The sequence below is a fragment of the Fundulus heteroclitus genome, chromosome 9 (assembly GCF_011125445.2).
Source record: "Fundulus heteroclitus isolate FHET01 chromosome 9, MU-UCD_Fhet_4.1, whole genome shotgun sequence".
NCBI lineage: Eukaryota > Metazoa > Chordata > Actinopteri > Cyprinodontiformes > Fundulidae > Fundulus > Fundulus heteroclitus.
This window is the reverse complement of record NC_046369.1, coordinates 10,204,048-10,226,493: the sequence shown is the minus strand read 5'-3', so window position 1 is coordinate 10,226,493 and position 22,446 is coordinate 10,204,048. Positions and strand designations below refer to the sequence as shown.

At 37.8% G+C, this 22,446-nt stretch overlaps 1 protein-coding gene across 8 annotated transcripts in view; it reads left to right on the top strand.

Annotated features, from left to right (window-relative positions):
- dazap1 (DAZ associated protein 1) overlaps window positions 1-22,446 on the top strand; it is a 47,086-nt gene that overhangs the window by 8,770 nt on the left and 15,870 nt on the right. For all 8 annotated transcript variants that reach the window (XM_021307277.2, XM_021307278.2, XM_012879994.3 and 5 more), the window contains exons 4-8: window positions 6,455-6,520; window positions 7,621-7,728; window positions 9,659-9,707; window positions 18,025-18,107; window positions 22,181-22,328. In XM_021307277.2, coding sequence (XP_021162952.2) covers window positions 6,455-6,520; window positions 7,621-7,728; window positions 9,659-9,707; window positions 18,025-18,107; window positions 22,181-22,328 — 454 coding nt within the window. The remainder of the gene's footprint in view (window positions 1-6,454; window positions 6,521-7,620; window positions 7,729-9,658; window positions 9,708-18,024; window positions 18,108-22,180; window positions 22,329-22,446) is intronic.

Below are 22,446 nucleotides of genomic sequence, written 5' to 3'. Positions count from 1 at the left end.
CTATGATTAATGTAGCAATCTGAAATTCGCACAGTCACTTCCTCTTGACATTTTAAAATTTTCATGTGACTTTCAGCCATGTGTCAGTTTTCTGTCCCATTTTGGATGTCACATGCTTTTCTATTGGGCCTTTGCTTCCAACAGGACCTGGCATGATGCCCAGACACGACCCAATTGGCCAATACAGCACCACCCACCTGTGGGAAATGGCGCTACTGACCATTTTGGTCAAATGTTGAGTTCTTGGCCCAGATGTGGTGAGGCTGAGTTGCTAAAGGAGGCCAATCTGACCCATGAACTTTGGTCACGTTTGGTGACATTAAGTATTGGCACCCCTTTTTGAGGCACTTCCCAGCACAGGATTTGGACCAAACTGACAGAGTACACTCACCCGGTGATACTGGACACAACCTTGCTAGCGGCTAATGGTTAGCATGTTGCTAACCAGAAGTAGCTTTAGAAAGGTCCTACCAACTTCTGCTTAGCCGGGGTTGTTCTGCCTTTACAGACAAATAGAGGGCTACAGCTGTGAGGGAGTCTCCATGACAACCCTTTTAGACAGAGGCTTCTAGGAGGTCCATTGACTTAACATGGCACCTTTCGAAGGCCACTGCGGGTGCTGTGAAGACCGTAGGAAGCTGAAATTCGCAGTGTTACTTCCCGTTAGTATTTTTGACGGTACCACAAGGCAAACGCCTTGCTAAATTTCTTCAGAATTTTTTTAGTTCTTAATCTTGAAATTCTTCAATTTTTTTTTAAATTTTCAAATTTTTCAAATTCCTTCAAATTTGTTAAAATTCTCCAAATTTCCTCAAAATTTTTAAATTCTTCAAATTTGTCAAATTCTTCAAATTTTTCAAATTCCTTCAAATTTTTTGAAAATTTTCAAATATTTCAAATTTCTTCAAATTCTTCAAATTTTTCAAATTCCTTCAAACTTTTTCAAATTCTCCAAATTTCTTCAATTGTTTCAAATTCTTCAAATTTCTTCAAATTTTTCAAACTCTTCAAATTCTTCTATTTCTTTCAATTCTTCAAACTTTTTCAAATTCTTCAAATCCCTTCAAATTTTTACATTTTTTTTTCAAATTCTTCAAATCTGATTTCAGCGTTTTCTGCGTCTTCTGCTCAATCATTCTGCATATTAGCATTCTCACTGCTGTTTCGCAGGAACAGCCTTTTCTAGTTATTATTATTATTCCGTACGTTTTTCGACTTCTAACTAGTTCTGCATTTTTCAACCGATTTCAACCATTCTGGTATCAAAACGTTCAGCTCCTTCAGGACATTACTGCTAAGACTTTTTGTAATTATAACTTTTATAATATTTAAAATATTTAACTTTTTGTGCGTTTTTTGCTCTCATTGAAATTGAATGGAGAATCCTTCAAATTCTTCAAATATTTCAGCTTTTTGACATCTTACTGCTTCAGCCTACTTTCAGCTAGAAACGTCATTCAACTTTTGAAATGTAGTGATATCTTTTGGCTATTATGGTATGTTTCAGCTTTTTCATATCTTTCACCATTTTCGTATAGTACGTCTTTAAAATAATTTTGGTTTTTCAAGAAATTCAGCAAATAACATGCGTTGCTATGGTCGTCAAGGAGCCTCGTTTAGAGTGCGCACTCTAGAAATTCAACAAATTCTTCTTCTCCGAACAACTTCTTCTCACTCGCTCAATTTTCAACCTATCCACATAAATTATACATCAAAACGTAGGAATTTTTGTCTGGATTCGGAAAATGTAACCATCATTGGTGTGGGATTTATAGATTTTTCGCAAATCACCTCAGAGCGACACTAACCCGAAACCTCCCCCATTCAATTCCTATGGAGCGGTTTTCAAAAATGACACCTGGAAATCCAAAACATCACATGTATTTACATCGTCACTACTCCTAAACCGTTTCATGTACAGGCACGAGACTTTCACACATTCATGTCCAGACCCTTCTGGCGCTCACAAAAGAGAAATTTTGTTGATAAATGTTATGGTTTTGCCGCAGGAACAATTTGTTCGGGAGTAGCGTTTTGGGAAAATGCTAAAACAGGATCAGACTTCAATCTCCCCAAATGAGGCACTTTTCTACATCGTCGCTACTCCTAAACCGTTTTATGTACAGGCATGAGACTTTCACACATGAATGTCCCGACCCTTCTGGCACTCATAAAAAAGGAATTTTGTGGATAACTGTTACGGTTTTTCCGCAGGAACAATTTGTTCGGGAGTAGCGAATGTGCAAAATCCTTAAAACGCTTTGGAGCTTCATTCTTCCACATCAACCATTTTTTACATCGTCGCTGTGCCTACACCGATTTTTGTACAAACCTAAAAATGAACTCCATAGTCCTCAAAAGCCTGCAGATACTCAGAGTGAAAGAATTATTTTGATATCTCTTATACTTTTTCAGCTACAGCGATTTGTTCGGGACCGTTTGTAGAGGATTTCTCAAATTTCATAAAAATCCTCTTTATATCGTAATTTTTTACGCCTAAATTAAAATATTTCTAGCAAAAACCAATAGTTTTTCTTGTTCTCCTATCCGTTACGAACTAAACGCTGAAAAAATTATGTCTCTACCATTTACAGAACAGGAGATATGGAGCGTTGTTTGAGGCAAAGTTCTCCATTCTATTTCAATGAGGCAGAGTCTGACAAAGTCTCTGCACTTCTGTGGACTGGCCCGCTGCAGCTGTGTCAGTGAGTTTCCATGACGACGGAACTCTGAGGGCCAGAGGGAGAATCTCCATTGAGATACAATGGCAACTTTCGACGCCCGCTGCAGCGGCTATGATTAATGTAGCAATCTGAAATTCGCACAGTCACTTCCTGTTGACATTTTAAAATTTTCAAGTGACTTTCAGCGATATGTCACTTTTCTGACCCATTTTGGGTTTCACATGCTTTTCTATTGGGCCTTTGCTTCCAACAGGACCTGGCATGATGCCCAGACACGACCCAATTGGCCAATATAGCACCAGCCACATGTGGGAAATGGAGCTACTGACCATTTTGGTCAAATGTTGAGTTCTGGGCCCAGATGTGGTGAGGCTGAGTTTCTAAAGGAGGCCAATCTGACCCATGAACTTTGGTCACGTTTGGTGACATTAAGTATTGGCACCCCTTTTTGAGGCACTTCCCAGTACAGGATTTGGACCAAACTGACAGAGTACAATCACCCGGTGATACTGAGCACAACCATGCTAGCGGCTAACGGTTAGCATGTTGCTAACCAGAAGTAGCTTTAGAAAGGTCCTACCAACTTCTGCTTAGCCGGGGTTGTTCTGCCTTTACAGACAAATAGAGGGCTACAGCTGTGAGGGAGTCTCCATGACAACCCTTTTAGCCAGAGGCTTCTAGGAGGTCCATTGACTTAACATGGCACCTTTTGAAGGGCACTGTGGGTGCTGTGAAGACCGTAGGAAGCTGAAATTCGCAGTGTTACTCCCCGTTAGTATTTTTGACGGTACCACGAGGCAGGCGCCTTGCTAAATTTCTTCAGAATTTTTTGAGTTGTTCTTAATCTTCAAATTCTTCAATTTTTTTTAAATTTTTCAAATTTTTCAAATTCCTTCAAATTTGTTCAAATTCTCTAAATTTCTTCTAAATTTTTTAAATTCTTCAAGTTTGTCAAATTCTTCAAATTTTTCAAATTCCTTCAAATTTTTTGAAAATTTTTAAATATTTCAAATTTCTTCAAATTTTTCAAATTCCTTCAAACTTTTTCAATTTCTCCAAATTTCTTCAAATTCTTAAATTTTTTCAAATTCTTCAAATCTGATTTCAATGTTTTCTGCATCTTCTGCTCAATCATTCTGCAGATTAGCATTCTCACTGCTGTTTCGCAGGAACAGCCTTTTCTAGTTATTATTATTATTATTATTCCGTCGGCGTGTAACTACTCCCACATACTTCAACCAATTTCAACAATTTTGGTGTCAAAACGTTCGGCTCGTTCCTGGCATGCCTGCTATGACTCATGGTTATGCTAACCTTTACACTTTTTAAAATATTTCACTTTTTGTGCGTTTTTTTGGCTGTTCCCATTGAAATCAATGCAAATTCCTTCAACTTCTTCAAATTCCTTTAAATCCTTCAAATTCCTTCAAATTCTTCACATTCTTCAAATTCTTCAAATACTTCAAATTCTTCAAATTCTTCAAATACTTCAAATTCTTCAAATTTTTCAAATATTTCTCGTTGTTCAAACTGTTCAGGTAGTCCAAACTGTTTGAAGGCTTCAGATGTTGGCTATATTAGTATGTGTACTGTTTAGTACAATGGTTAAGATGCTTGCCTTTCACTCTGAGGGGCCATGTTCGAATCCCCACTAGAACAAAAAAACATTTTTTTAACCAATTTCAACAATTTTGGTGTCAAAACGTTCAGCTCGTTCCTGGCATGCCTGCTATGACTCATGGTTATGCTAACTTTTATACTTTTTAAAATATTTCACTTTTTTGTGCGTTTTTGGTTGCTCCCATTGAAATCAATGCAAATTCCTTCAACTTCTTCTAAGTCCTTTAAATCCTTCAAATCCTTCAAATTCCTTCAAATTCTTCACATTCTTCATATTCTTCAAATACTTCAAATTCTTCAAATATTTCCCCTTTTTCCTTGTTGTTCAGACTGTTCAGGTAGTCCAAACTGTTTGAAGGCTTCAGATGTTGGCTATATTTGTATGTGTACTGTTTAGTGCAATGGTTAAGACATTTGCCTTTCACTCTGAGGGGCCAGGTTCGAATCCCTGTTAAGACAATGATTTTTTTTCCCAACCAATTTCAACAATTGTGGTATCAAAATGTCCGGCTCGTTTCTGGCATGACTGCTATATCTCATGGTTATGCTAACTTTTACACTTTTAAAAATATTTCACTTTTTGTGCGTTTTTGGTTGCTCCAATTGTAAATCAATGCAAATTGCTTCAAATTCCTTCAAATGCTTCACATTCTTCAAATTCTTCCAATTCTTCTATTTGTTCTTAATCTTAAAATTCTTAAAATTTCTTAAAATTTTTCAAATTCTTCAAATTCTTCACATTTTTCAAATTCCTTCAAATTTTTTCAAATTCTTCAAATCTGATTTCAATGTTTTCTGCATCTTCTGCTCAATCATTCTGCAGATTAGCATTCTCACTCGCTGTTACGCAGGAACAGCTTTTTCTAGTTTTTATTAATATGTCCAAGTTTAATAACGTGTGAGAAAACCACACCTTTGTTTATTCAGTCAGTATTTAATACTGGTGGCACAATAAGATGTTAAAATAAAATTTATTTGCCTCTTAAAATTCAGGATAATGTAAAAAAAAAAAAAATAAATAAATAAAAAATTGACCTTCACTTTATGGAAAGACCCTCTTGATACAAGAGAGAAATAGAAAATCGCAGCATATCAATTAATCGTTAGTCGATTGATAAGATCAGTCAACTTTAGATTAACACGTTAACCCATTACCTGCGTCCTTCCACAGTACTCCATAGGTTGGTATTTTCTGGCCTGTCAGAGTGATGCAACACTAATTTAATGGTATGTTAGGCGGTGTGTGCAGGTGCTATGTCTTGCTGGAAAATACTAGCATCCCAGTAAAGCTTTGAAGGGAGGCTAGGGAAGCAATAGGTGCTCTAAATGTCCGGGTATACAGACTGAAAACAGCACCGCCATATGTCTTTGGTCCCCGAACCCTCACTCACTCTGGAAACTTCATCCTGGACTTCAAGCCGGTTGAACTCTAGGATCTGGTTTTATTTATTTTTATTAAATGCCATGTTTGCTTTTATCTAACAGAGGACTTGATGCTATGGAGTCCCTTTTCTCTGATGCCGTCTCTGGATCAGAGGTGGATTGACACATGGATCGTGGGTTTTCTATCCAGGTCATGTTGTGGTTCCTGAAGCTCTTGATTCCAGCCAGAGGCCACAGCTTGTAAATCTCCATGTAAACTCGAGCTTCCCAATCTGCTCAAGGCAGCAGTCCTCCCTGTTGCATGTTCACTCTTCTTCTAATGGGCATAATTTCCATTAATGTTGAATGCAGCGTTCTGAACAGGCCGCTTCTGTAGCGATGATCGCTTACTAGCCAAGTCCAGTTTTCTCCATGATTATATAGGCTATAACAATTATTACAAATGTTTTTTAATTGATGTTGGTCTTATATAATCATGTTTTCAGAGAAACTGATCTGTGGGTTTTCATTAGCTGCAGGTCCATATCAATCAAATTAAATAGAAATAGGTGCCTAGGATGCATCACTCGTTATATATTCATATACGGGTTTAATTTTTTTGAACTAAATTACTGAAATTAACTTTTTTTATTTATGTTTACATTTATTGAACTTCATCGGTACTCTGTGTGTAATCACAAAAGGCAAACCAGTAGACATTAGTAGGTTTGAACACATCCGAAGGTGCTTTTCTGTGGGAGTAATGTGAAAATGTTCTCTCCCGCCAGATTGACCCAAAGCCATGTACGCCCAGAGGAATGCAGCCTGAAAAGTCTCGAACCAAGGAGGGCTGGGTAAGAGGAAATCTGAGTACTTCTGAGGAGGATAGGTTGGATGTTTTTGGTTTTCCTTTTGCAGTTTAAACATCTTCTCTCTCCAGTTCCTCCCCCTCTCTCCTAAGGCTTGACTTGTAATTTTTTTTTATTGATTTTCTGATTTGCCTTAGCAAGACCTTGATGATCTTGTTTTCTTTCCTTAAAATCACAAACTTCATACTCAGCGTAGAAGCAATTAAAATGTATTGACCTCTATATTTGATCAAAGTCTACAAAAATTCTTGCATCCCTGTGCTAACGATTTGAATTGTCATGAAATTACACATTAAAGGATCATATTTTTAAAAGTGTTTTCCCGTTTTCTTTAGCACCATGGTGATTTTAGATTAACAACCACAGGCAATTTTTGTCTTTTACTTGTGTGTAATTTTGCCCCTCTAGCTGTCCTCTCTGACTTAAGCTGAGTGAACAAAGGATTTAAAAAAAAAAATACTAGAGTTGATGATGCAAAAAGAAAAAAAAAAGAAAAGGCTGTCGGCAAAGCTTTTTTTTTGGACTATGAGAAACCTTTCCTTCTGTTTGGATAATTTTTGGGTCAATCAGCCATGCTACAAAACCCCTGCAGATCAGTTGGCGTAATTTTGTTCCTCCAGGCAGCAGAGGGTTTAAATATATATATTTGCTGTCAATAAAACAATTTTTAAGTAACATGTCTTGGTCGTACGTGTCAGAGGCATTTTCGAATGAAGCCCTTTTTCTTGCCGCTGGGTCTCTAACTAACATCGTTCAGCTGGTTCTACTTAGAAAAGACAAGTTGTAGTTGGTAAAAATAAAGTTATTCAAGCAGCCTCTTGCTTTTATTGCCAGATCGCTGTGCACAGCAGCAGCGAGATGCTCTGCGGTGGAGTCTAAGTGGAAGATGCGGTGGTCTCTGAACTGCAGAGACTAGAGTTGCATTGACATGACATGTTAAGAATTATACCCCAGGGCTGTAGAGGAGCCTAATTTCTTCTGCACTGCCTAAATAGATGATTCCTGACTGACCTCCCCCTCCTCCTAAAGTGATCCTTTAACACACTTTGATATGAAGTCCATCCACTCTCCTTTTTTTATTTCAGAAGGGCAGCAAAGCTGATAGCAATAAATCTAAGAAGATATTTGTAGGTGGAATTCCTCATAACTGCGGGGAGCCAGAACTCAGGGACTATTTCAATAGATTCGGAGTGGTGAGTATTCCCAGATGCACAGTGCCTATTATGATTATTAGAACAGTTTAGTATCAAGCGTGGTTAAAATCACGTTAACATTTCTCTCTCTGTCTCTATCTATCTATCTATCTATCTATCTATCTATCTATCTATCTATCTATCTATCTATCTATCTATCTATCTATCATCTATCTATCTATCTATCTATCTATCTATCTATCTATCTATCTATCTATCTATCTATCTATCTATCTATCTATCTATCTATCTATCTATCTATCTATCTATCTATCTATCTATCTATCTATCTATCTATCTATCTCTCTGTCTCTCATAGATATATTTGCCCTATTAGATTTCTTTTATTTGTTTGTTTTGGTCCCATTTCTACTCAGATCACCAAATAAATGGCCCTGTCAGAAATGGATAACTTGAGTAAATACAAAATGCAGTTTTAAGGTTATTTTGTTAAGAGAAGAAAAGCTATCCAAACCAATTTTGTCCCACTTTTTTTTGCAGGATTGTTGTAATTCAGCCACAGTTGATGGTTTCCAAAGCATCAATGTCACATTTAAGGCGATACCACAGCATCTCCAGAACATTTAAGCCCAGACTTTGACTAGACCAACCTCTCAAAAAACGTAATTCTGTTTATTTGTAGCTATTCAGAGGTGCACTGGCTGGTTGTTCTTTGGATCATAGTCTTGTTGCGTAAGTCCAGGTGCTGATTGCTGGCTGTTCTTCAGGAAGTTTTTTGGTGTGAAGGAGAATTTAAGGTTCCATCAGTCGATGTAAGTTGTTCAGGTGCAGAAGTGTCAAAGCAGCCTCACAGAATCAGTCTACCACCACCATGCTTGACCATCAGCATGATCTTTTTCTAACACCACATGTAATGCAGCACGCACTTTCCAGGAAGTTGAACTGTTGACAGGATATTTTTCCAAAACACTTAGCAATGATGACGTATGGTGTCTTGGTAAGTGTGTGATGGGCCTTTTTATTCAGCATTGGATCTCTCTCTCATGGATGACATTTTTGCCTAGTCTTGTTCTCTGCCTAGTGAATGTTGAAATCTAACTTAACAATAAAGCAAAGGAGGCCTGCAGTGCTTTAGATGTGGTTCTGGTTTGTGACCTGGACGAGTCACCAGCGCGCTCTTTGGCGTTTTCGGTAGGCCGGCCCCTCGTGTTCCAAGTTTTCTTCGTTTGTCAGCTGGCACTCACCGTTTCACCGAAGTCATAAAGCCAATTTTAAATAGAAACGCTCCTATTCATCTTTCTAACAAATAAACACGCCGGCTGCTTTTAGAGGGTGGCTGACGCTCCAAGGCGTAGCACCCACTTCAGCACCATGTGGCTAATTAGTGATAAAGGTGCGAGGCAACGATGTGAATAGCCCTTTAGAAGCTGTTTTGTAACCTTTTCTGGACTGATAGATGTCAATGGCGGCTTCTCATGTGTTGTTAAATTTGTTTAGATCAGGGAATGTTGAGTTGCTTTTTCAGATCTTTTATTCTACTTTGTTATATGTTGCGGGACTGTTCCTGCTTCCCAGTATCTGGAGGCTCCAGCTCTGGTTGTGGCGGGTAAAATTGAACTCATCTGTTAAAGTTGATTGCAATGAGCTGATGGTTTATCAATGCAGGGTTATTAAAAATCTTCACAGGTTGCTTTGGATAGCTGTTTTTTCCTTTTTTAATAGATAAATCATTTGATAAAACCTATTTTTGTATTTACTCAGGTTATTTCTGTCTCGTATTAAAATTTTGCTGATCTGAAATATTGAAGTGTGACCAAAAAAAGGAGAGGACATCTGTAAGGTTTTTCATGGCACGGTGTAAGAACGTTAACTGGGGTGGGGATAGTCTTCTTAAATTGAATATGAAGGGACGCTGTCCATTTTTTTCCCCCCCTAAATGGAGCCACTGTTTTCCTTTGTCCCATTCAAGGTCACAGAGGTGGTAATGATCTATGATGCGGAGAAGCAGAGGCCCCGAGGTAAAAGCTGATCCCGTTTTCCTCTCCCCCTCTCTCCCGCTCTATTCCTCATCATCTTAAATCCCACGACAAACTATTCTGGCCCAAAGAGAAAAATCACAACCCATTCATTTCCATTTAATTCTGCTCCAACATCTTACCCTGCAGCAGGAGTTGTACGTTGAACGCACACTGAAGGAGCTTAGGATTAGCTCAGACGGTCGCTGTGGCATAATTTAATAACATTTTTTTTTACATTTTGCCAAATTTATTTAATAAGAAAATACTAACTTGTGCAGTCATCTCATATCATTTCACAATAAAAAAAAAAAACTCATCTCATTGCGTACCACATCGTCTCCTTCCAACATTTTCTTTAATAATTTGTCCCCTGGGATTTTATTTCCCAATGTTCCCTGGAATTACTATAGCTATTGTAGGGTTTGCTTTGTGGTGTGTAAGTTATGACCTTGGAGGAGAACGCGTCCTTTCCTGTGATTTTCTTTCCTCAGATTGATTTTCTGAAAATAAAATCAGTGATCAAACAGAGCAAGGAAACGGTTTCTTGTCTTAGAGGACAATAAAGTCTGAACAGTCAAGGTCACCATAATTGTCAACCATAAATTAATCATAAAAAGACAATCTGTGGCTTTTAAAAAAAACAACCTTCATCAGGATGATTCTTCTGAATAAAATTTTATAAATGACTTGAGGTACTTTTTTTTATAGCTGTTAAAGGTTCTGCATAGGTCACTAATCATGCATTAGTCCACTAAAGCGTTTCATATAAATGCTGTGGACCACCAGGTTTATTTTTTAGCTCTACAGCTTTCCACATTTCTCTTAACAATGACCAAGTACCAGTACCTTTTTACCGAAATGTAGCAAATTGTGGTCACATTTGTTACATTTGCTAGAAAAGATCCCTTTCACAAACAGCTGGCCAGTGCCATGATATTAGATAGGGCAGGGTTAGAACATGTTTAGGATCTAAACTAGCTTTTATTTAAAAGGGACCTAACCATTATTGGCTTTATTGGCTTAAAATGTCGTATTGGCCGTTGGTTGGTATCACTGTTTTAAATTCATATGAACAAAACGGTAATTGTTTTGGGACAGCAGGTTATTTCGTTGCATATAAAAGAAGCAGAGCGCCGTGAAGGTCAAGCTGGGATACTTCAGCCACTAAAGGTCAATAAATATTAAGCCTAGCTATATTTCCAACTTCATAACTGCGTAATGAATTCTCTATGACAATGGTTTTGTCTTAAAGTCTAAAGTTATGGTATGTTTTATCAGAAAAAACCTGGAAACCAATTTTTGCTTTATTTGATGGTATATATTAATGTGTAGCTCTATTTATTGCCACTATTTTAAGAAATATTCTAGCTGTTGAAAAACTACACTATTCCCTAAAAGCCACAACTAAAATAAATATTTATTTTTTAAAGGTAATTTTGAACCCAAACATTTTTTTAATACACCGTTATAAAGACATTATTTTCTTCTTATATATATATATATATATATATATATATATATATATATATATATATATATATATATATATATATATATATATATATATATATATATATAAAGCAAAATTAGAAAATCCCACATGGGACGCATGAATGCATATCCATGTCTGCACTAGCATTAATTATGCATGTTGATGTATAGCTTCATAAAACGTTATTACCAAAGGTGTGATTTTTTTTTTTTTTTTCAGCTAGTTTTTTTTTATTTACTAGTAAAAGTCTCCCCCAAAATGCAACAACAGATTCATGCACCCAATGGAAAAGTTAATAAAATGCGCTCTGGGAGCTGAAAGAAACCGTTACCTGATAAGGAGACAGATTGTAGAAAAATAGGTGCTCGGAAAAAAAAAAAAAAAACACAGTAGTTAATCACAGTGCGCAGCTGGCATATTGAGAGCAGTTTGAGTATCTAAAGAGGGATTTGTCCTTCAGAGAGGCGGCTCGCAGCCCAAAATCTGTGGCGAAAACACGATTGTTGCCACAGGAACAATACTGTTAGTCCAAAATGGTTGCTCCGCCTTGAAAAAGTCTCTCTTTCTCTCTCTCTAACCCATTTACCAACTGCATAAATGACTGACTTTTACATCCGTCCAGTTAAATCATAAATATATGATGAGCCTTTGACATGTGTCGACACTTTTAGCATGCGCCGTCTCCTTGGGAATCAGACCCGTCCCACCGGCTGTGCTGGTGTCGCACTCGGCCCGCTGAGTTACGGCCACAGCTGTTTCATCGGCATTCGTCCTACATAGCGGCGGTGCAGCGGCTGCTGACCCACTACTCGCTCCGCCTTTCACGTCGCCATTCATCCACGGCCGTGAGAAACCAGAATAGTTTGTCTTTGGAGTTTAACATGATGCGCTGCATCAGTAACAATCATTAATAATCTTTAATAGTATTAACATTTTCTGTACTAAAACTACATTATATGTTTTAAAAGATTGGAATAAGTTTTCTTTACCTTGATTTAGGAGTAACTTATACTTGTATATTAAATGGCTTAGTATGTTATCCCGTTTGTAGAAAGTTAAGTATTTTTGTAAGTAAGCCCTTTCTATTTTTCTTTCTTCTGTCCCCTTTTCTCCTTGTGAATGGTTTGAACGTGATTAACTGTGTTTTTTATAAGATTTGTCTTTTCTCCTTTAGGTTACTGTGCATTGACTGGTAACACAGAGGTACAGGCTCAATGTAAAATCACATCCGTTTTACTCTATTTGACGCGGGGTGTACATAAGGTGCATCAGTTTTTAGGCTGGGCTTAGGCTTTGATCAGTGGTTGGAGGGAAGCGACTTACCGAGAGTTTTCCATCAGGTTATTCTGGTCGATAGATACATATGAAATATTTACTGCGTTTATTCTAACTATGTATTATTTATCTGGTAAAAAAACTGGCACCGCATTTTGAATTGCACAGATCTTCCTTTGGTGTTATGACGAAAAGTAATCACAGTGGTTGTTTTTGGCGTGTGTTAATTTTAATATCGGTGGGATCAAATTGGCGATATCTGCAAATACATTGTAGAAGGAAATCAGATCTCTTGCGTTGAACAAAAATGTATTGAATGCAGTCCAAAAGTCAAATATTTTAGCAAAGTTTATTAAGAATAAACAGATTTCTAAATTTTTCACTAGTTTGATACGTCTTTACAATTTGAGCTTTTTACGTTTTTCATAACAAAGTTAATGCAACAGACCAGTAAGTCAGAGTATCATTGCAAAGTTAACTGTATTTCGAATATTTAAAAGGGAAACTTTGGAAGTCATTACACTAAAACATTTTACACGTTTATTATTCTGGCTTACAGATAATAAAAAACTAATTTACATGAACAAAAAGTTAGGATAGTACATAGGACCAATTAAAGCTAAGAGTCTTGAAACAAAAATATCTTGCCACGATGTAAAGTACTCAATCGTTGGGAAGACTTGAGCCGTCAGTGATGCTCTACACAAAATGTTGTTGCTAAAGAAGTTCAGAGTACTGTATACAAACATATTAGAAAGTTAATTGAATGGAAAACATTTGGGAGCAATTCAGTTAATTTAATTTATTAAGCGTCAATTCACTGCGCATAATCTCAAACTTTACGAAGTCAATTCAGATGAATTATACTGACAGATTGGTTAAAAAGGTTTCTATCGAGTTATTGACACTAGGCTGTGCGTTTTTGCCAAAAATCTAAGTTGCAATCATATTTCGACCATAATTGCGATTACATTTTTGACTTTTCTCTGCAACTACAAGCAACAAAAAAGGCCTGTAGATAGATGTTTGTAAACAAGGACTATTTAAAACAAGAAATGTTACCGTTTTTATTGATCAGAATATTATTATTCAAGAGAACAGCTTGTTGAGTTGGACATCAATCCTTGTTGAACATAAAGTGCAGCCAACAAACAAGCCTCTGTATTAAACAGTTTGACCATTACTTAATGTTTTTGGTGGAAAAAGAAGTCTGATTATATAAACTCTAAAACAAATAATAAAATTAGATCATCTGACTACTGCATCTCTCTTCCCTTCCATATGGAGGCAAACTCACTTTAAACATTTTACCGACACATAAAAGACGCGTCTGATCCATTAGTTGTTACATAGCCAAAAATTGCCGACCTCTGTGATTTGGAATTGGACTTTTTTTAAAATTGCGATTATATTTCAAATGCGGTTAATTGTCCAGCCCTAATTGACAACGGGTTAACCAAGATTGTGAAGCAATTCTCATTAAAGAGTTTAGGGACTGAGGTTTGGACTGTGACCAAAGTTGATGCTTTTTATGCAGTATTGTAGAATTGGCTGTGTATATATTGTACATTACTTAAACCTCATTTTAAGTAGGCATTTCTGTGAAAAACCCCAAACATTTTATTAGTCTTATGTAATATTACTTTTTAGATTTTTTTTTTTAGTTAAGTTACTCAAGTGAGTTAAGTTTCTAATATTATCCTCAAATAATATCCTACTTTTTCTAATAATTTCAGTTGCCTTGTTTTCTTAGAATAAAGGCAGAATAAGAGACAAAAGAAACAAGCATAGAAATCATCACAGTGTAAATGAATAAGCATTCCATACAAAAAAAGGACCAAATCAGCAGAAAAAGCAGCATGCTACAGCTGCTGTGGATAAAAGACCATCCAGGTAATTGCCTCTCTTACATCCAGTATATACGGTTTATTTTCATGGTATGAATCTCCACAAAGTGACAGCTAACCCGACTAAACGCTAGGGTTTATTGTAGCTTTCAATATAACAAGATGAGTAGAAGAAAAAATTATTAAAATCTCCTGAAAGAAAATAAAAATACTCTTAAGTTTATGTTTCTACTTAAATTATATCAAATACTAACAACTAGACACCAAAAGCAGCGTTAAGTTTCGCTTAGCAGACATTTTCTGAGTATATCTTGAACATTTATGAGATGGGCTGAAGTGATCACAGTTGGATCTTCTTGTACTATCTCAAATGAAAAATGCACTTTTCAGGTGCCTCGCAATAAAAGAGAATATTATTTGAAGGTTCATTTATCGCAGTAACTCAATCCACTAATTGAAACAGATTATATTCAATTCAATTCAATTCAATTTTATTTATATAGCGCCAAATCATGAAACATGTCATCTCAAGGCACTTTACAAAGTCAAGTTCAATCATATTATAGATTAATTACACATTAATTATGTTTTTTAGGCCTTTATTTCTGTTAATCGTGACGTTCTGCTCACAGCTAATAAGAACACAGCCTTCAAGATGAGAAAATGACATTAGATCAATAAAAAATAAATGTTATTAGAGAAATATTTGCTTAATGAGAAGTACGTTTAATACCTGCCTAAAGGTTATTCCTAAAAGGTTATTTTAATCTGACAAACAAACTTCGTCAGTACGCGTATTCTAATTTACTGGAGATGTACCTCCAGTAAATACGTATGAACCCGTAGACGATGTATCTGTTTGGCATAATGATTATGTACATTGCTACTCATCTGAAAAACAAGGTTAAATAAAAGCAGTAACTTTTTCCTTTTTCTTTTAAATTGACTAAAACAGGTGCTAAAGGATCAAACTTCAAACTTAATCTCCCAATTATTTAGTAAAGAGTTGTGAAGCACATCTGATAAACTACACTAAGCTCACTGTTGATGCCGATGAATTTGGAAGTTAACTGAATGATTTTATCTATCATTGTAATTAAAATCTAGTCCAGGAACCTGAAGGATATTCCAGTTGCTTAAGGTGGTTTTTGTTTTGTAACAATGGCGCTGGCCAACGCTCCTTAAGGAATGACAGATGATCCTCGTTGGTGCCTCACCACTTACAGTGTAGGGAAGAGTTAAAATGCCATTTTTGTGGCTTTAACAATATAGCCATGAAATTATCCATTATAGAGCAAGAATATGTAGCTATTCATGTAAAAACTCTTCTTGTGGTCTAATAAAATCAGTGTGAGATTTCAGACTGTACATGTCTGACTCTTAAATCATTCACATTATCCTATAATTGGCACACATTTTAGCCCATTCTTGATCATCAAACAGGACTCCTAATGGCGGGCATACACTCTATGATATTTTCAGTCGTACTCAGATACAGCTCAAACTGTACAAAGAAACCACAGGGATTAAAAGTTCACTGCTCACCATATCTGTTCTTACTTATCTTTCTTCTCACTGTACGGCCCGATGCCAATAGAGAGAATGGCGTCTGTCGGACTCGACTATCTGGAAGCCAAACGTAAACAGTAGAAGAAGAAAAAGACAGAAGTGTCAATGCTCACTTATAAATATGAGGATCACTAGAGCGAAACACGCTGCCTTGGCAATTCTACGAGTTACTCCTCCGTAGTTTGACTCCATGTCACACGTACCGCCACCGTGCTTCTCTCCACTCCTATGTTTTTGGCTGAGAATAATAATAATAATTTCCTTGTTAGCACATGCACAGTGCACATGGTTGGGGGAAATCAGCTCGCAGACGCTCGTAGCTCTGCTTCAACAACAGGATGCGCTTACGATCACTCATGATTCCTGATCAGGAGGTGGTTGTGAGAGGCTAATCGCCCCTCGTCACCCCCTGTATACGACACGACGCACGATGAAGCTGAATCTCGGCCCAATCCAAATAAAAAATTAGCCCTAAAAATGACAAAAAAACGTACAGTGTATGCCCGGCTTAAACCATTCTCTAGGACTGTGTCTCCCAACCCCAGTTCTCAAGGCACTCTGTCCTGCATGCTTCAGATGTACCCCTGGTTTCAATTGATTGCTGATAAACAAGCTTTCATTGAACTGCAATCATCTGACCAAAGTGTGTTAAAGCTGGGAAACATCCAATACATGCAGGGCAGTGTGCCTTTGAGGACCAGGATTGGGAAACGCTGCTCTAGGAGAACCATGGAGAGCTTCCTCCTGCTCCTCCATGTTTATTAGCATCCTATATTAGTTGCTGTATACCTCTCGCTGTCTTTAGGGCTGTTTTCTGTATTTTACTGGCTCTAGAGAGCATTAAGACATCTTATATTTGAAGGCATCTCATAAAACTGGGTTTAAACCAATCCATGTTGTGTAAATTTAAAACATATGAACATATAATTATGTATCTGACGAATATATGATTGTCTAAAAGTCATTGCAGGTCTTATGTTAATGTTGACCTGAGTGAACTTTATGATTTTTCGTAACTAGCTCCGACCATTTGAGTTTAAGTGCAACCAAGATATTTCTAACTTCTTAATGGTGCCAATGTGGTTGTATATTTAGGTTGGGGACGGGTCATTGACAGATGTTATTAATAGCTGGGGAGCATAAGGCGCAGGAACGCCTGGCGTTGCACTAGAGGTCTCTAAAAATCTCTCTCGTCTCATAGGACGTTTTATTGGATTCAGGTTAGGTCCCCGAGTGGAGATGTGCGCTCAACCCAGTTCTGCCAGAGCCCAAAGATAATCAGATTTGAAAGTAGATCACTGCAGCTCGAAGCAGCTTGTTAACGCTCTGAAGAGAAGTTTTGTGGAGCACGAGAAGAAGGAGCTCGTTGAGTGGTCGGCGTTGCCAAAAAAGTTTGACTTTGAACTCGGCTCTTCTTGGTGCACTTTGCGTATTCCCCGTGAAACCCTTTGAGCAAAAATAAGTTAAACGTATCGGTTTGGGGAAATTGCTGCGACCTGTATCTTTGTGTTGCCTTTTGTGAGCTGTATTGCAATTGTCCATTTTAGAGCTTATCCCAGCAGACTCAAAAGTAAAATACTGAATTTGGGAAAGCTTGGAGAAAGCTTTAGGCATTTCTACAGTTTGTGTTACTCCATATTTCTGTGATGCATTAACAATGGCTGCTGCGAGTGTGTGCTCCACAGCAATATACCAAGGGGACAAATCAAGGTGGGGTTTGGATGAAACGGCACCAACTAACAATGTGTAATAATACAGCGATTGACGTTTATCATCTAAATGCTCAGTCTTGTCTGAAGGTGAAAAATTGACCTAACCCACCTTACTCTGTAATATTTCACCCTTTGAATCAAATGTTACACCCTTCATCCTTCATGTTTTTTAACAGTTAAGCAATTTCTAAGTGTTCATTTCACCAAATGTGTCTCTGCACAGTAAAGAGAGAGGTTTCCTTCAATCCCCCAGGCTTTAGCCTTGGATTTGTGTTGCTCTGCAAGTCTGCGACATCATCCGAACCCCAGGAGCCTCTTGCTCATCCTTGACGGATCCTCAATCTGCTGAAGCCCAATACTGTTCTTCATCTTGTGTTGTCACAACCCCCTGCTACCTTGATTCACTCTTGGTCGTTGGCTAGGTTTTGGATTTATTACTTTCGAGGCCGAACAATCAGTGGACCAGGCTGTCAACATGCATTTTCACGACATCATGGGCAAAAAAGTGTGTAGTTGTAGTTTTATTTTACCCTTAAGATCAAACAGAGGCTTGGGCGATTCGCTCTGATGGTGTTTTGTCGTGTAAAGCAGAATTTCCGGCTGTTTTTCAATCTGTGATTGCAGCTGCGGCATCATCAGAAGGTCAAATTGATCATCTGGCACCCGAAACTGACAAGAACATTGGCCTCACTTACCGTCTTATTTCAACTTCTGTGTGGATTTAAATGTCGCCCAAGGCTTTGTTTAAACCGACCACTCCTTTAGAGTGTCTGCAGTAGATTTAACCTAAACATGATGTATTCGGCTTCTTTCTCTGGCTTCCAGTGCTAAAATATGAAAATTACTTAATGTTCAAGAATCATTTATCACCTAAAGGATTGGTCTAATCAGTTCTGTTTTATTTTTCTTCTTCTTTCTTTCTTTTTGTCTGTTTGTTTTCTAATCTTTTGTTGGCAGGTCACTTACATGTCAACATGTTTTGGTTTATCTTTTTTGGAAAAAAAGAAAAAAAAAAAAAGCTCAACCCGGTGACCTCAATCGAATCTCCATACTGTGTCTCAGAACAAGCAAAAGACGGAAAGTCTGAAGCACCAGGCTGAAAGGATATTTGCATATCTCTAGTCGGTGTTTGTTTAGCTCGCTGGGTGCTCCAGATGGATGGAGTTTACTACACTCACTTCAAGTCACTTCAGATAGTGACAGGTAAGCTGCTCATACAGGCAGAAACAACACTTTGGTGCCGGTGTTGTATTTAAACGCCTCTTAATAACCTTTTTTGGCGCACCCAGTGTCGCCTTATTGTGTGTAGTAAACACAACCCAGGTGCTGCCTCAGCCGAGAAAAACACACCCACCCCTCGGCAGTTTCAATTCGACACATATCTGGTAGTATTTGCTCCTGACATGTTGGTTTCACTGGATTCTTAGCGGCTCTTGAATCATTAGTGTAGATTTATTCATAATTAATAGATACAGTGCACATGGCAGTCTATTGGGGATATGATTAGTAACGTCAGGTGCTGCCCTGTTGCATCTTGGCGTCAATAAACTTTCTTTTTCATGACATTGTAGATAAGGTAAGGCTGTGAAAGTTTGCTTTACTAGAAATGTAAAAATAAATTCAGCATTTATTGCAGTAGCAAAATCTCACTCTGAATGTTTAGAAAAAAAACTGTCCTTTAATTTGACAATATGCACCGAGTGGTAAATTCACAAGTTATGCTAAATAATTTCCTAGTGGCACCATTGTCCGTACTTCTTGTTTTCAACACAGCCCATTGACTCTATATTATTGAACAGTCTGTTTCTGCAGAGTTTTTACAGTTTTCTTTAGGATTTAATTGTTTTGTACTGAGATAACCATAGAACAAGGTGGGTTTTGTGTCTGAAGCGTTTTTTTGTTTTGATTTGACTTCGTTTTGGGTTTAAGACTTGATGTTGATGGGTCAAATTTGGTTTAGTGTTAGAGATTTAAAGGTTTTGAAAGAGCTCCTAATGCCATGTACTGTCAACAAGGTTCCCAGGGGGGCGAGAAACAGACCCACAGTATCTCACATACTCCCCCATACTAAACAGCTGAGTTAGGTGCACTTCCTTAGGGCAGAAAATCTCAAATCTTCAACTTTTTCTTTGGCCAAAGTAGACCTTCACCAACTCTGTGCATTTAATTTTTGACAGAGGCTAAGGAGTAAGGGTCTGATTAAACAGCCCTGAAGCAAAAAGTCAGAGATCACTAATTAAAAGTTCTGAGAAATTCGTGTCTGACAGATTTTGTTAAAAACTATTTCTATTTTCAGTGTGAGAAACTGCTAATGTGATAAATTATGAATTAGTCCACATCATCACCGTTGAGCATATTCTGGCTCCTATTTAATTTGTGTTTAAAAAGTAGCTGTTATCATTTTTTTTTTTTCTTTTTGGGCAGATTTTATCTGCTTTGATGTGTTTATTTCTCAGTGAACCATTTTTTAGGCGCCTTTAGCTTAGAGCTGGGAAACATTCACAAAACACTTCTTTTGTTTCCTGTATTGAATGTTTTAGATACTTATCATGATACAGTTTAAAATTAAAAAAACAAAGATGGAGTCTGCTTGAATACAAGCTACAAACCATAACTATTTAAAAAAAAAAAGTCAAAATAAATGCACAGTTGCCTTTAGCGTTATGTGACAGTATGGATTAACAAGTACAAAATTAAGCTTTCTTAAGTCCTATTGATGTACAGAACCCATTTGCAGCACTGCTAAAGAGTGCAAATATATTTCAATACAAGCTAAATTTATGCAAATCCAGTGTTACACTACTGGTTGCAATCTCCTTTTCTCCCTTTAAAAAAAATAATGACAGGCCAAATGCATTGTCTGACTTATTGAATTTTAAAGCCTACCTTTATTGTTATTTTCTGTTCCTTTTTATACCAGCGGGCAACTGTATTATTGTCAGGAACTACCTAAGTTTCATTTTAAATAATGTCTTTTATTGAGGTTTTTGATACATATCGGACAGTAGAGATTTTATAGGATGGGAATCACTGAAAAGTTGAAAGGCATTTCATAAAACCTCTCTCGGGGGCTATTTTCTTTTTAATTAAACATCAGTGTTTTAAATAACTTTACCTAATAGGTCATTGCTGCATTTTTGCCCTCAGCGGTTTATGAATCAGGTTGTTTTTTCGCTGGCCAACGTTATGTTTGAACGAATGGAAGAAAAAAAAACAAACCTGCTCAGAATGACGAGTAAAAATGAACAGGATTTTTATTACACAGTATTGAAACATTTAAAGTATCACTGACTATTACATTGCAAAGATGAGTTGAAAACCATTTGCTCGGTTAATTATTCGGCCCAACCTGTGCTCTCGCCGCTTTGGTTCCCGCTCCCCTCGACTTTGCCCTCGTTTCCTGCAGGAATCAGGGCTCGACTTAATCCATTGTTCTTGACTTGACTTTACGCTGGGACTGGAGGGAGGCTCCTAGATATGCGTTACAAAATTAGAAACTGGAGCACATCAAACTGTGGAACAAGTCCCAGCTCTGCTGTTGGGGACCACGCAGAAGTCATGGTATCCATCACTTGTAGCTGCGGCGCCCGCGGGGAGAAAATGCGCAGGTAGCAGCCGGCGGCGGCGAGGGCCACTGCTGGAAACATGTGCATGTAATTAGGTCGACAGAGAAGGAAGACGGGAGGCTGGGGAAGGTGGTAACGCCTTAAAGCGGGGAGGTATTTGCTATTCATTTTCCTCCTGCAAGGTGACCCCAATAACTCAACCCCTCAGTCTATTTCTGGTGGGCTCCACTTGGTCTCAACCTGTTTCTTTGCTCTGGTTAGCTGCTAGTATCCCTGCAACCAACTGGAAAGTTCAGTTAGCGGAGCAACAAATTTTGGTCCAGCTGTTAAAGATGCTGGGCCGCCTTAATATTCCAGGCTGATTTCTTTCAATCGGGATCAAACATTATCTGTTCTTAAGTACTTTCCCATGTTTGACACAGTATGAAGGTTCTGTTTTTATGTTTACTAAAAAAAAAAAAGACTGTTCATTTGTGCAATCTGCATGTTTACTGTTTATCCTGTTAGAACCAAGACACAACTTTCTCTTTTACATCCATTACCCCCCTCCCCCCCCCCTCCAAAACTTATTCCAAGTAAATTTGAAAAAAAAAAAAAATGAGATCCTTTCTTTTTAAGCATTAGCTGAAGAAAGGTAAGTCATAACATTACATTAGAATGTATTTATCCTACATAGGGCAATTGATAACAGTTGAATACATTAATCTATGTTTCTCCGGTACATTTAACAATCTGGAGCCAAACCATTTTACTAGCGCTATCATGGCAAAACGACTTAATTGTTTAATGGGTACCCGAGACACATAGCTGTACAGCTCTTGTGGCTACACTATAAATTTAATTTAAGTAGCCCCCCCCTCCCCCCCCCCACGTCAATCCAATAAACATTAAAGTGAAAGATGTTAAACTGGCCCAAAAGGTTATGGTTAAAGCATCAGCGGTAGGGCAGGTGAATGATTTCATTGACCCTTTACTGGTGTTGCCAAATGTGCCCTTCTTGTCCTTCATCCAGGTGGAAGTAAAGAAGGCAGAGCCGCGCGACAACAAAGCTCCTGGTCAGCTTGGTCCTGGCCAGTGGGCTCCCCGGGGTATCTTGACTGCAGCTAATGGTTGGACAGCACAGCCGGCCCCGGGCTGGCAACAGGCTTACGGGCCACAGGGTGAGTGGGAACGAGTCCCAGACCAGCAAGCTCGCCGTGTCCAGAAAACCCTCCCAAGTAGCTGTTTTACATATGTTACATGATCTGTTTAAACATTAACCCGGTGTATGTATATCTC